General features: G+C 50.8%; 3 protein-coding genes and 1 non-coding gene across 4 annotated transcripts; 2 read left to right on the top strand and 2 right to left on the bottom strand.

Annotated features, from left to right (window-relative positions):
* The first annotated feature begins 534 nt into the window (after positions 1-534).
* LDX57_002654 lies at positions 535-668 on the top strand. Its single transcript has one exon. It is a non-coding gene; the product is annotated as a tRNA-Thr (tRNA).
* A 67-nt stretch (positions 669-735) lies between these two features.
* LDX57_002653 (uncharacterized protein) lies at positions 736-1,572 on the bottom strand (the record flags this gene model as incomplete). Its single annotated transcript, XM_046084303.1, has 4 exons — positions 736-857; positions 917-1,008; positions 1,060-1,205; positions 1,402-1,572. 4 exons carry the CDS (start codon positions 1,570-1,572, stop codon positions 736-738), a joined length of 531 nt encoding a protein of 176 aa, XP_045940266.1.
* Positions 1,573-8,243: 6,671 nt separating this feature from the next.
* On the top strand, positions 8,244-9,721 carry LDX57_002652 (putative amino acid transporter; the record flags this gene model as incomplete). The annotated part of the gene is made up of 2 exons (XM_046084302.1): positions 8,244-9,608; positions 9,662-9,721. 2 exons carry the CDS (start codon positions 8,244-8,246, stop codon positions 9,719-9,721), a joined length of 1,425 nt encoding a protein of 474 aa, XP_045940265.1.
* Positions 9,722-11,332: 1,611 nt separating this feature from the next.
* On the bottom strand, positions 11,333-13,043 carry LDX57_002651 (Zn(II)2Cys6 transcription factor domain-containing protein; the record flags this gene model as incomplete). Its single annotated transcript, XM_046084301.1, has 4 exons — positions 11,333-12,067; positions 12,165-12,299; positions 12,373-12,906; positions 12,987-13,043. 4 exons carry the CDS (start codon positions 13,041-13,043, stop codon positions 11,333-11,335), a joined length of 1,461 nt encoding a protein of 486 aa, XP_045940264.1.
* Positions 13,044-13,630: the final 587 nt, after the last annotated feature.

Below are 13,630 nucleotides of genomic sequence, written 5' to 3'. Positions count from 1 at the left end.
ATATCCCATGTCCTAAACCGGAGTAAGTCCCATGAGAGCCAGGGAACGAGTCAACTGTGTCCTCCGTGTACGAGTGTCTTTGTCAACCAAAGGTTGTGTCTTGATAGAATCTAGACCCGTGTGGTTTTGTCCCGATTGTGGATGGCAAGGCGCTATGGCCCAGCACATTGCGGTAAGATGGCCGAATGGTTAAGGTATTAGATTAGTGTATCATTCTCCCTCCGATCCTTCTTCCATTCTATAGGGGAAATTGCATATCACACAATATCTCTTCCTCCCAGATCTCTATCCGATAATCGGCCAGGCCGTACTGCTCGAGCTGGCCATAAAGCTGGATAAGGTCATTACAAAGATATACTTTGTTTGCTGGGGCCTCCAGGTACTTGTTCTCGGTCGTGAAAGCCTTTTCTGTAGGGATGATTACCCTGTTAAGCTCTAACCCATCTCCAGGTCATGATAGAAGCATTGCGTTCGGAGAAACTCTGGCGAGAATTAGGCGTCCTACAGTGCCAAATCCAGCACTGGCTGCGCAGGGGTGAGATGGCCGAGTGGTTAAGGCGTTGGTCTTGTTCGTCACCCTTACCTCAGCTGTTCTCTCGACTGTACTAACAACCTCGTAGAAGTTCCAATAACGTAAAGTTGCGTGGGTTCGAACCCCACTCTCACCATTCCAAAGTTTTTGGTGTTGTTAGCACGTGACTTGGACCATGGACGACGGCGGGTGGCCGAATAGCCCTATCCCAATGGGTCACTGGCATTGCGCCAGTGCTGGGCACGAGCATAGCGAAGCAATGCCTGCTCGCCCTCAACTGTCTCGCTGATCAAGATGTTACTGCGGCTGTTCGGGCGGAGGCTGACTGTTGGTTTATTAAACTTAGTATAAAGTGCGTTCAATTGTGAACTGGGGGAAACATACTGCGGTGTTCCTGGCGCATGTGTCTATACAGCGAGGTAGACACATCGAAAACCATTCCGCACATGCGGCTGGCACCAACAGGGATCCAGCAGCTGGCACGATTAGTTTCAACTTGACCCATATCGAACAAGATGTAAACATACACGCCGCCATGGACGCGACTCAAGCAGAGCTGGCCGTTCTCCCACCCAGTGGGCGCATCGGACTCAGTGGCATTCGCGTCCTCGCCATCGCCAGCACCAGTTCCCGTATTACTCTTGCTCTTTTGCGTTGAACAAGGCCGCGGAGCCTTTTTAAGATTATCAGATCATCCAACAGGAGCGTGGGATTGGCAGCCGTCAGCTATTGAACCGGGGGTAAAATCTTTTCAAAGATTATTTCCAGTGGGCGAGGGAGGCAAACTGAGGGGGGCAGACCGGAGCCCCGGTACGTGAAGAGCAAAAATTGAGTCATATATAATTAGGATTTGAATAGCATGTTCTTACACAGATGTCCGGAGGTGACGACAGACAGATCAAGGCGGACAGCTTATAATGAGACAAAGAAGCGACAGGAGGCGGGAAAATGGAGTTGGCCAGGGAGGAGAAAGACGGGGGGCGGACACTGCCGGCGTAAGGCCTTCTCCAGCCATAGACTGGCGCTTCGGCGCGAAGCATGTCTATTTCCCACGTCCAGTTGTCCGATCTGTACGCTTAAACGCCGCCAGGGTAGAAGTCCGACCAAAACCAAGCAACGGCAGCGTCCGTATCCGCGACTTCAGCGTTACCAGGTCGGGGAATTGGGAAGGATTGCTTGGCAGAAAAAAAGCCTGTCAGTTGTGGGGGGCTTCTAACAAAACGTTGCAGAGATCCAACGCGGTCTTCCAATGCTAGGGGAACGATCCACAACCTACTCCAAGAGGAGCAACGGCACCACCACGATGGTGGGTTTCCAGCCACTGTTCCGTTCTATCATGTAGAATTTGATGAGCATTACGGCGTGCACGCGTAGCTGACCACCGAGTAACCAATGATCCTTGTCCCTGACTAGTTGTTTCAGTAGGTCTTCTCGCCCAGAGCTCCGTCTTTCCTGAATTGTTGATTAATCAATAAACATCGATGCTACTCATGCCTCTCCTGGTCATTTCACACGGCGTGATGACAAATAATCATATCAATAACGGAAATGTACACCTGTGAGTGATTCGGTAACAAAGGACATCGGGTGTTCGAGGACATCAGATTGTCGACAGTTCGAGAAAGTGTATGAACATTCGCAGTCTGCCTTTTTCCATGCCTCAATCGTTCCAACGTTGAATGTACTATACGTCTAGGAAGAATTAAATCCTTTTCATGCTGCATCTTCTGTGAATCTTTTCTCGGGAGCACACAAGCAAGCCAAATTTATTGGAGAGGGCGTAGTTCACCCTGCAATAAACTGGTCCAACATGCGCTTAGGACATGACTCGCTAAAGAATGTCTCGTGACTCCGTAGTGACGCCGGGCAGGAACCACTATAGTGGTCACGAAGTCCGGTTAACGTAAGAAACGTGCCCAATATGCGTCAGCGTCTGAAAATGTGTGTCGACGTGCCCTAGGGGTCGGAATTCGGTATATCTATCACTCTCTCTACCATAGTACCTAAAGGTATAAGCGTACGACTGTGTAATTTGGGCAAGATTCTCATCGAACTGTTCGCTCTGCCTGCGTTTGTCCTCGTCAGTGTCATTGGCAATAACCCCCAGCTTGATAGAATGTGGCTCATGTATGTTGTGAACGCCTTACAGTCCTCGATCACCATTCGAAGCAGCCGACACATCTTCGTCCATTGAGGCGGGTATTTCCGGTAGAATTGCGTTCGAGGACCTGTATGCCACCATATTTGCGCATTACCGTCTCGTGGTTTCTTTCAGGAATGTCATTCTGTTAATAAGACTGTCAAACCTATTACAGGTCGCGACTCCGTGAGATGAATAAACACTTTATTCCTGTTTCAGAAGGTGGGCTTTTTCAATGATTTGCTATTTTCGTAGACTCGGGCCTGTCAGAGAGTAGAATATACCGGGAGCTTTGGCGATATGAAAATTCCTCGTAACGGGCATCATCTCCATAGTGCTTTCCAATCCCATTCGTCTATTCTAATGAGTGTTATGGTGTATTGGAATTTCTGCAAGACTTAACAAAGCTTGGTAGCGCGCGATGGAACCACGATCTAAAAGTTTACTCGATCGTGTGATCGTGTCCATTCATAGGTTTACTGCTTGACACCCTGTCAAGGTAGTAGCCGATAAGATATTGTGACGCGCATCGACCGCTCTTTCAACTTTGTCACAATCACAAGCACACCTAGCGCTGGCCGCTTCATGTGACCAAGCTAGTCGGCGGTATGATCAAAAAGACTCTTCGGGTGTACAGAGTCGTGTTCATTCGGATCCCAATCCAGTCTTTCTCGTAGGCATGCCTTGTCCTGCATCGTTTTTTCGCTTGACCTTTCGCTAATTCTTTTTAACCGCAATCAAGCCGAGGATACTCTTAGTCGAGAGCATACGCAACCCGCCATCCGAAACCGGATTATAAGATGCCTTGTTGAACGCAGCGTGGAATGGGATACGATGCACAATCTGGTCGTCTGATATAAGTCCGCGCTTTTCTGACCTGTCTCTCAATCTGAGGCGCTTCTGCTCCTCTGATCCCGCTAGCTTTGGTTTGGAAACGTACGTCGAGAATACTCGAGACCCTAATCATGTTGTTGATGGAAGTATTGCACTTGTTGTCTCGCTTTCTCATTCAATGACGAAGATGTCGGTCTTGTCCAGTTGAACGAAGATGTAAGCTCTGGTACTGTGTGCGATGAACTATGTTGAAGAATGAAGTTGTATTAGATGGTTGTTCGTCCGGAAGATTGGTTTAGTCAATTGGGATTAGGAGAACGCGGGTCCATTTGGTGGATTGCAACAATCTGCCGCTTCTTCTGAAAAGAGCGTCCTCGCGAACTAAACTAAGCTAGATACAGACAGGACGGAACGAATATCTCAGACTTGCGAGATATACCCATCCTGGAACAGAATCAAACCACGTGATACCATTGATAGTGGTATTGTTTGGTGATTTTTTGAAATCCGACGGGCTATAATAACCAACCATGGGCCTCGTATTCGCGGGTGGTCTTCGGCGTTCGTCCGCAAACGATAGCTCTGAAAATGGCATTGGATCCATAAAGAAGCCCCTTGCCGTGATGCTCACAGAATGCGCTTTCCTACCAACCGCTTTCGCCGTACGGTGGCTTACTAACCCTATCTCAGCGTCATGGTAGTAGTCTCTGTACGCGAAATTTGTTATTATGACGTTGGTGTATTGTACAGTCAACAGCGGAGTTTGCTGAGTTTGGGGGCGGCACCTCCATTTCCTCCTCCGGTAAGGGCGCGAGGCCCATCTTCACATGTTCCAAATTGACGAGACGGAACGTGTTTCGATTCTGCGACTTGGCAATTCGGAGCGTCTCCTCCTCAACCGACGAGCGTCGCTCCCATGTCCTTGCAGGCCTTTTTGAAGTCCTCCCCCGGCCTGGCATTCAGAACAGCATCTCGCTCCCTCGCCAAAAAGGGCGGAGGAACGAGACACTTATTCTTCCGTCCCTCGCAACGTACACCCCAGCGTCCACAACGCGGCGATCATTCGGAACATTCGCATAGGTGATCTCGTCCTGGTTATTGATTTGCAAGACGTGTTTTTGCCATCTCTACCAACCGGTTCCACGTTGCAGACACTGGGGCGGTGTGTCACTGCGTATGGACAGGGCTTTTCTATGAGATGTCCGTCTCTGGAATACAAGTCCTGGAGAGATTGGACGATCGTGGTGTTCACTGGGCTCGGTTGAATGGGGTAATGCTAGGCGTCTGGGGCTGTATACAATTGCTGCTTGCCAGAGTCGTGAAGAGGATTTGGTTCTTGTTAAACACTTGTAGTTCTGGTAGTGACAAATAGATCTTCAAGTTTAATGCATATGATTTGTGAGATTTAAGGGAAAGCTCTACCCTGTAGATAGGGAGGAAGAAGAGTCTAGTCTACGTGGTAGTGATTGCAGGATATAAATTCGAGATAGTGAAGCAGAACATTTTTTCACGGAATACGATGGTGAGTATTCACGCAGAGACAGTTAACTGAGAGATTTACCCTCTCTCGAAGATTCACGGAGGCTTCCACCATCGCTAAAAGATTCCCAGTTATTGAATGCTCCATCAGCTCGATATTCCGGTACGCCCCACGTAGGACTGGCCTTCTCGTGAATATACGAACGGGCTCCTGGCAGAACATCAGCAGAACTGGACCGAATGTCAAATGGTGTAACGTATGCGAAGATGGCGTGACAGACATCCCCCCAGCATGATACTGTTGGTCGCTTGCAGGATCAACCTACGTTATCAGCGACAGGCGTAGTACCCAACAGGGTGAGCCCATTTTATCATGCAAAGCCTTCTGTCGCTACCCATGTCCAGCGATGCGACGCCGGCTGCTCGTACCCGGGCTCAGCCAAATCTGACCACACTGGAGGTTGATCTCAGGGATTCAAACCAACCGACACAAAAAGCCTCTATTCGTGTTGACTGGCGAATGCGGTAATCGGCGTGATTCCAACAAACCGATCGTTGGGAATCGTAGAACGAAGATCAGGCACGAAGTCGGTTACACTCGGAACACGCACGCTGCAAAACCCTGCCTGCCAAACAAACTCGGCGACGAAACATCATGCCGCCAACCTGATCACTGCATCAATAATAACCGAAAATTCGGGTATTTGATGCATCCCCGACCCATCAACACGACCACGCAAAGCATTGACTGGTCCGATACCTCAACCCCATAATCCTCCACAAAATGGCGCGTTCAAAGCGGCAGCACGACGAAGTTGCATCTCCAAAAAACCCCGGGCCTAAAACAGCCTATTATTCATAGAAACTCAGGCAAGGCCCCCAGACCCACTCGGGCAGGTCACAGACTCCGGAGTAAACGGGCCTTCCCCAGAAATCCCCATACTCGTGCTCCAAACAGAATCGGATGGGTTGGATGATCGGCTGAGAAAGGAAAATGCGATGCATTTCGTGCGCGGTTTCGAGTCAGCCCATCATGTCTGCCGTGATGTCGTATCCCTGCCGCAGGAGCTGAAATACCTCACCAACGGGGGATGCCACCCCGTACACCGAAGACCCGAGAAGAAGTCACGATGACGGGCCAGATGCTATTACCTAACAGGTAATCAACCAGCCTCAACTGGGAAATGAGAAGTCTTGGGGATGCATACACCGCATACAAGTGGGCGAGACACACTCTAGATTCGGGGTTAGTCTAGACCTCCTTCCCAAACGCGGGCATTCTTCATTCTCCGGATTTGGACGCTCCCGTGCTGCATTCCCCGGATGGCGGTCCGTGATATACCGGTTGAGGTAGTATTCAATTCCAGGTTCTTGTTCCACCTCTGACCGAGCATCGAATGTTCCGATCGCATTTAAGAGTCACACAGAAGCTAGAGATAGAAGAATTCGAGAAACCAACAGGTATCTGGAGCCCGAGCAGTCGACCGGAGAAACCGAGGGCTCCGGAGGTATGACGGAGAAAACGAGGCAGAAGCTGGAGAACAATGCTCCGGTTTCACCGGACAGCGACCGACCACCGAACCTCCTCAGTCTCTGGCGGAGGACGATCCCGCTTTTGGCTTCGGGCTTGACTGCGGCCGGTTCGCTCGGCGGGTCTTGGTGCAGCTTACCTACCAATGGGATCGTCGGAAACATACTTTTAGGTAATGCCAAGATGCTCGGGCGGGTGAGCTGCTGCAGGGAAGGACAGCCCGGTGTGTGGTTAAAATTATAAATATAATCCCATTACTCAATTTGTTGCTTCCTTATCTCGAGTCCCGCTAAATAAGGTGAATCTATCTGGTAATGGGAATGGCAGTAAAGTATGGATAGGAATGGTTGAATCCATCCATCTCCAGGATATGGCCCACGATGATGGCACGAGTCACGGTGCAAGTCGGTCGAGTCCGGGGAAACAAGGGATGATTCAATCGTGCCGCCAACGGTGGAAGGTTCGGATGGTTGAATTCTAATTGCATTTGGCTATAACTCAAATCTCCAAGATCGATTGGAGAACACTCCATAGCCTCGTGTACTCCGTACGATATACTCCAGACGAGCCATGCAGCACGATAGTAAAGGATCGTGATAGCCCCGGGAATTGCCCGTTTCGCCGATAGATTGGGATAATCAGTAATCACAGAACCTTGACCTTATGTGTACTCCGTAAGTGTAACGGGGATGATATCAAGCCGACGTGATACGCAGGTGGCACGTTGCGAGTTGTGCGCACCTGCTCTTGCCCTTCTCGGTTCCGCCGTACCCGCTGCAGGACGAAAACTCTGGCAAGGATCGGGCTGCCATCTCCGCGCCACGTCCTGATCATGTAAGGGGCGGATGACAAGCTCTTTATCTACACCTAGAATTAATTCCATGCAATCGAAATTTTAGACAGGGAGGCAACTGACTGTGGTGCCGGACTGCCGCCTCTCCGACTCGTACTGTCGTACAAGGTGGCAATTTTCAGAATTTCTGAATCTGAACCCCGCACGATTTTTGCGGGGACTTTTTTTTTTCTTTTTCCAAATTCATTTCCTCAGATGAAGACGGGGACAATCCGAACTCGCCACCCCAACCGGGACCAACAGATGCCCCACGTCACACTGCGAGCAAAATGTCGTACCACCAATGGCCCCGTGGTGATTGGACGAGGGCGGATAAGCATTCGCCAGCATGCACTAGGCTCGATTCGGCAGGCCGGGTCCCACCGGGTGCCTGGCTGGAATTGGCTGGGCTTGGCCGGGTCTTGATCCATGTGGTTCATCGTCCAAGATAACGCCACGCCTTCTTATTAGTCAAGGAAAATCTCTTGATTTGTCTGGCGGTCAGCGCTGAGCGAACGGCGAGAGATGAGTTTCTGTGCCCAGCCAAGGCCCACTGCCCTTAGCCTGTTCTGCACGCTACCACTAGGGCTAACTGCCTTCTTCTTCCTTCTTCGCCTTCTACTGCCCAGTGCCCACTCTCCCGTGCCTTGGTACTTCGCTTGCCCATTTTTATATGTAACCTGCTGTTCGCCCTCCCCGGATACCTCCTTTCCTTCCTTCTCTTCACTGCTCTTCTTGTCGACTGTCGCTCTCCTTGACCTCCTTCCTCTCAGGAATCCGACTCGACTCGACTGGGGAGTAGCCGACCTCCTTCCCCTTCCGTTTTCGTCTACAACCCCACCACACCTATATTCTTTTTTCTCCCCCTCTCCCTCTCCTCCCACCGTTCTTCAACATGAACGACATCGCCGAGTATCCGGGCCACAACTCCAAGCCCATGGATTTGGATGGCGAGAAGAATGAGAAGTTCGCCGGCCTTCCTCAGTATGAGGGTGTCGCTGAGGGCGAGATGAAGATGACCGATGAGGAGCGCAATGTGTACGAGCATGGTGTCCAGAAGTTCAACCGTCTCGGCTGGAAACGCCTGACGATTGTTCTCATCGTCGAGGCCATCGCGCTGGGCAGTCTGTCCATCCCCTCCTCCTTCGCTACCCTGGGTATGGTCGCCGGTATTATCTGTACCGTCGGTCTCGGCCTCATCGCCATCTACACCAGTCACGTTATCGGTCAGGTCAAGCTAAAATTCCCGCACGTCGCCCACTACCCCGACGCCGGTCGCTTGCTCTTCGGCCGCTTTGGTTACATCCTCGTGTACATCATGCTGGGTCTCGAACTGACCTTCCTGACTGGTTCGCACGCCCTCACCGGTACCATTGCGTTCAACACCATCACGGAAAGCGGCGTCTGCTCGGTCGTGTTCGCCGTCGTCTCCGCCATCATCCTGCTGTTGCTCGCCGTCCCGCCTAGTTTCACGGAAATGGCCATCCTAGGTTACGTCGATTTCGCCTCCATCATCATCGCGATCGGTATCACCATCATCGGCACCGGCGTCAACAGCACGAACCAGCCCGGTGGTCTCCAAGCCGTCAACTGGTCCGCCTGGCCCAGGGAAGGCACCACTTTTACCGACGCCTTCATCGCCCTCTCCAACATCATCTTTGCCTACAGCTTCGCCCTCTGCCAGTTCTCGTTCATGGACGAGATGCACACGCCCAAGGACTACATTAAGTCGATCTGGGCGCTCGGTGCCACCGAGATTGTCATTTACACTCTGACCGGATCTCTCATCTACGCCTTTGTCGGTCAGGACGTCGGCAGCCCTGCTCTCTTGTCCGCCGGTCACACCCTGAGCAAGGTTGCCTTCGGTCTTGCCCTCCCCGTTATCTTCATCTCCGGATCCATCAACACCGTGGTCTGCGCGCGTATGATCCACGGCAAGATCTACGAGAACTCGCCCATCCGATTCATCAACACCAAGATGGGCTGGCTGACGTGGCTGATTGCCATTACCGTCATCACCATTGTTGCGTTCATCATCGCCGAAGTCATCCCCTTCTTCTCCGACTTGCTCTCTATCTGCTCCTCTCTCTTCGTCTCCGGCTTCACCTTCTACTTCCCCGCCATCATGTGGTTCAAGCTCATCCGCGAGGGCTCCTGGACTTCGCCCAAGAACCTGCTTCTGGGCGCGATGAACCTTCTCGCGTTGGCCATTGGCCTCATCACGCTGGTCGGCGGTACCTACGCCAGTATCGACGATATTGTAAGTTTTTATTACCACCCCCGCATGGATTGACCACCTGCTAACCGCACCAGATTATGAACTACAATGCCGGCACTGTCCGCGGCGTTTTCAGCTGCCAAAACCCCTCCTAATGGCATGATCGCATTTCACGGTGTTTGTATTTTAATGGTTACGACATGTGTGGGATTTCCGGGTCCTTGAGTCTGAGACTTTCCCGCCCACCTGATGATTTGATTTTTCCCCTGTAGATAGAGCTTGTCAGATTCAGCGACATTGTATAGATCAATTGACTGCGCATATTCATCTATTCTCTTGCTTGGTACTTTTGGATTAAGTTGTGGGTTCGGACCCTTGCATTATCTACGGAGTCCGCACAGATTTAGTGGACGACCGACCGATAGAATCCAACGGAATCAAACCCACATCGTCAAAATCTCCCAAGTTAGCATGGCGGACTTAGCCTGAAAGAGTAAGTCTGTATAAAACGAGAGAGGTAGGTTTGCGCTAGAAAATTCCACCCGATGGGAACCGTGGATTGAGGTGATTATTTAATTTGCTTACGGATAGCTTGCTGTCAGTTCGGGTTTGACTTGAATTTGAGATTTTTGAAACGGTGCCTTGCAAAACAAACATTGGCACATCTGTTTCATACTTCCTAGCGAACAAATCAGATAGTCACGGATTGTATGGATTATTTAGTGTGAGACGTTGCGCGATGAAGAATCTTTCCTTATTGTTAAATTCCCACGTAACAACCAAATAACAACACCTACCCAAAATGAAAAATTTATTCAATGCCAATGCTAGCGACCCGATGTTGAGATAAAGATATTATCAATTGATGTGTGTAACACTAACGACTAACAACTAACGGCGTACGGAGTAGTGGAGGTTGAATCATGCCACGGACCATCTTGTCCACTCTCTCTTCCGTGTTTTGTTCGTGAGATCGGTTCGGGTGCAGATGGGTATCTAGATATGCAAGAAATCAGCGATAGGGAATAATTTTTTGTTATTATAACAGAGAGGTAGGAGATCAGATAAGAAATAGCATCTCCAAAATTATCTAGTAAATCAAGAGGAACGTGGATTATATATCTCGGATAAGAATATTTCCATCTCCTGTCTCCGGAGCGAAGTGTTGAGAATGGATTGTATGTTCAAGGAGGGATTCGTTTCACGTTTCTGTTGTTAACGTTGACAATTGAATTTTAGAAATGACAAAGGTCAAGAAGATTCAATTCGATGTTAATTTCTCGAAAGGTCAATGGAAGGTTCGTAATGGGGAGTTTGCAAAGTAGAGTGGTGTTGGAGTACGACCTGAATCATATTAATTTTCCTGAATATATATTTTGGGTTTCGCTTGATTGCCGGTAAAACTTTTCTAATTGACGCAGGAAATAATTATTAGCGATATAAAAGGAAATAGAGAATAGATTGTTTCCTTTCGTTCATAATTCGTGTATGATCAACCAAACCGATTGGTGTTTCTATATTCTGAAGATACAAAGATAGAGATACCTCTATGACCGGATGCGGAAATAAAGCATGTATTTCTCCTTGACACATAATTGAAGGTTATATAAACCATGTCATTCATTACATGAGATTCAAGTTATATGCATTCCGTAAACTTCTTCATGAAGTAAAGACATCCGTAATAGTTAATATATATACCCAAAAAAGCAAACCACCGAACTCCATCACACCAACCCAAAACACGCTCCAAATCAGACTGAAAATCAATCAACAGCAACCAACCCCAACCCTGGACCACCCCTCAAAACCAAACCAACTTCATCCTTCCCATCCATCTTCCTCCGAAACCTCTCAAACTGCCTCCTCGTCTGCACGCCCCTCGCCCTCCACGCCTGCATCAACCCTTCCGAGGAACAATACTCCCTGGCCAACGCCTCAATCTCCATTTTCCTCCCCCTTACCTCCGCCCCGTCGTCCTCCTCAAAGCCAACAGCCGCCCACGCCGCGCTCAGCGACATCGGCATATAATGCGACCCTAACGGCCTAAGCACCAACCCGCGTCTCCCTAGCTCTACAACCTCCTCAACCAGCAAATCCAACTCCCCGATCAAATACCTCCTCGAACCGTCCGCCACCCAACACAACCGATTCAGCATAATCGCAACAGCAAGAAACAACCCATACGCCGTCTGATAGTTAATCTGCGAGCGAATCGCCTCTAACGACGCCGTTGGAGAGGCCTGCAGGGTCGACGAGACGGCGATGGCGCGCAGTTTCGGGAAGTCGGCCTGCATTTGGGCGTATAGGGCTGTGAGTTGAGGGAGGTGGTGTTCCGGGTTGTGGATGAGGCGGGGGATGCGGGCGAAGTTGGGGACGGTGAGGGTTTCGAAGGGGGAGGCGAGTTGGTTGCTGGAGGGGATGGGAGGGCCGTGGATTAGGAAGCGGTTGATTACGAGCGTGTCGAGGTGGACGCGAGGGTCGAAGACGCTGTGGACGAGCTGGTGGGGGAAACAAAGAGAGGAGTGGTGAGTGATTGGTTTACTGAGGATCGAGTGGATGCATGGAGGGATGGATGGATGAGGTAGGGGTATTTACCACGGCCATGCAGAGCGTGCGGAGCAGCTGGGTTTGGAAAGCGTCGAGATCCGGTCGACGGGCGACGCTTTTGAGAAGTAATGCGATGACATGCGTGTGCATGAGATGGCCTTCGGAGTGGCCGGTAATCCAGTCCTGATGTTGATCGCGTTAACATTCCTGTCGCGCGCATGTGCATGGCTGACGGAGTATGCAGATGGCAACCGACCTCGGAAATCCACAACAGATAAATCGTACACAGCGTCTCGATCGCCAAATCCACTGCGCCATCATGCAGCGACAGACGCAGCATATACAACGCCCGTCCGTACTTCTCCAGCGCCAGCGACGAGCTCTCCTGCTTGAACAAACAGGGCGCCGAATGGGTCACCGCCGCGACGGCCGCGTCCAGCGCCGGATGGACTCCCAGGCGACAGGGCAAGTGCGCAAAGAACGGCCCGTAGTAGCCAAGATTATACCGGGCATCTTTGACCTCGAGCATCGAGATCAGCGAGGCGCGCAACCTGGCCGTGTCGCCGCATAAGGCCCGCGCAGGAGCGACATGGATGGTGGCAGCCGCGCGTTTGGCGATGGCGCGCTGCGGCGGATCACGTGGCGGCGGCGTCGTGCGTGTAACAAAGATCCCTGACGATGCATGGTCTGGGGTGCGATTCTCCGTGAATTTGAATCGTCGAGCGCCACCGCCGACGCAGGGGATCCCCAGACGGAGGCACCGACCGCAGGCAGGTTGTTCTTGGTCGCACTGCCGTTCGTTAGCGCAAGTCCCTTTGCCTATGCGGAAATCTACAAAGCCACCACCACAACTCCTTCAACTCAACTCACTCGTTTCTTCTGCTTACGACAGGCCTCGCAGCCTCGACTAGTCGGGACTCCGGGCATGATGGGTTTCCTTCTGGTGAGTCATTTGCGCCGGGAGGTTGGAAAGGTTGAGATCTTGCGGTTTTCTCCTCCCCCTTTGTGAGGAAGGAATTGGCGTTGAAAAAGTGTCTGGGCCGTGGCCCCGATTCTGCTTGGCGTTAGCGGTCTGGCTCGGCCCCCGCTTTGGCTTCGTCGAAGATACTGCTTCTATCCAAGTGTGGCTATCGATTTGCCTCATGAATCATGATTCCATTTATTAATAGGTTAGATCGAGTCGCTTTCAGTTGATGGACTGGTCTCCAAATTCAACTTCTCTGGGTAGTGATTCCTCCTATTCAAGGCGCTCTTCTCCGACCGGCATTCAACTCCTAGATCTTTCCGATAGATATATCGACAGAAAAAGGATCCCATGATCAGCACACGAGTCAGGAAAGTTAAGCTTACGATAGGCTGATTCGCAGCTTATCGGAGATAACACCCCCTGCGACCCCGCCGGGGAGGCCGGGAAACCCCCTGAATGCCTGAGGCAACAATGATCATCATCACTGACAACAGCCACTATTGACAATTTGGGTGCAATGCGACCAACAGTCACAAAAGATATACCG

The sequence above is a fragment of the Aspergillus melleus genome, assembly GCF_016097325.1.
Source record: "Aspergillus melleus strain CBS 546.65 chromosome Unknown contig1, whole genome shotgun sequence".
NCBI lineage: Eukaryota > Fungi > Ascomycota > Eurotiomycetes > Eurotiales > Aspergillaceae > Aspergillus > Aspergillus melleus.
Note: the sequence above shows the minus strand (reverse complement) of the source record. Positions and strands in the feature narration are given on the sequence as shown.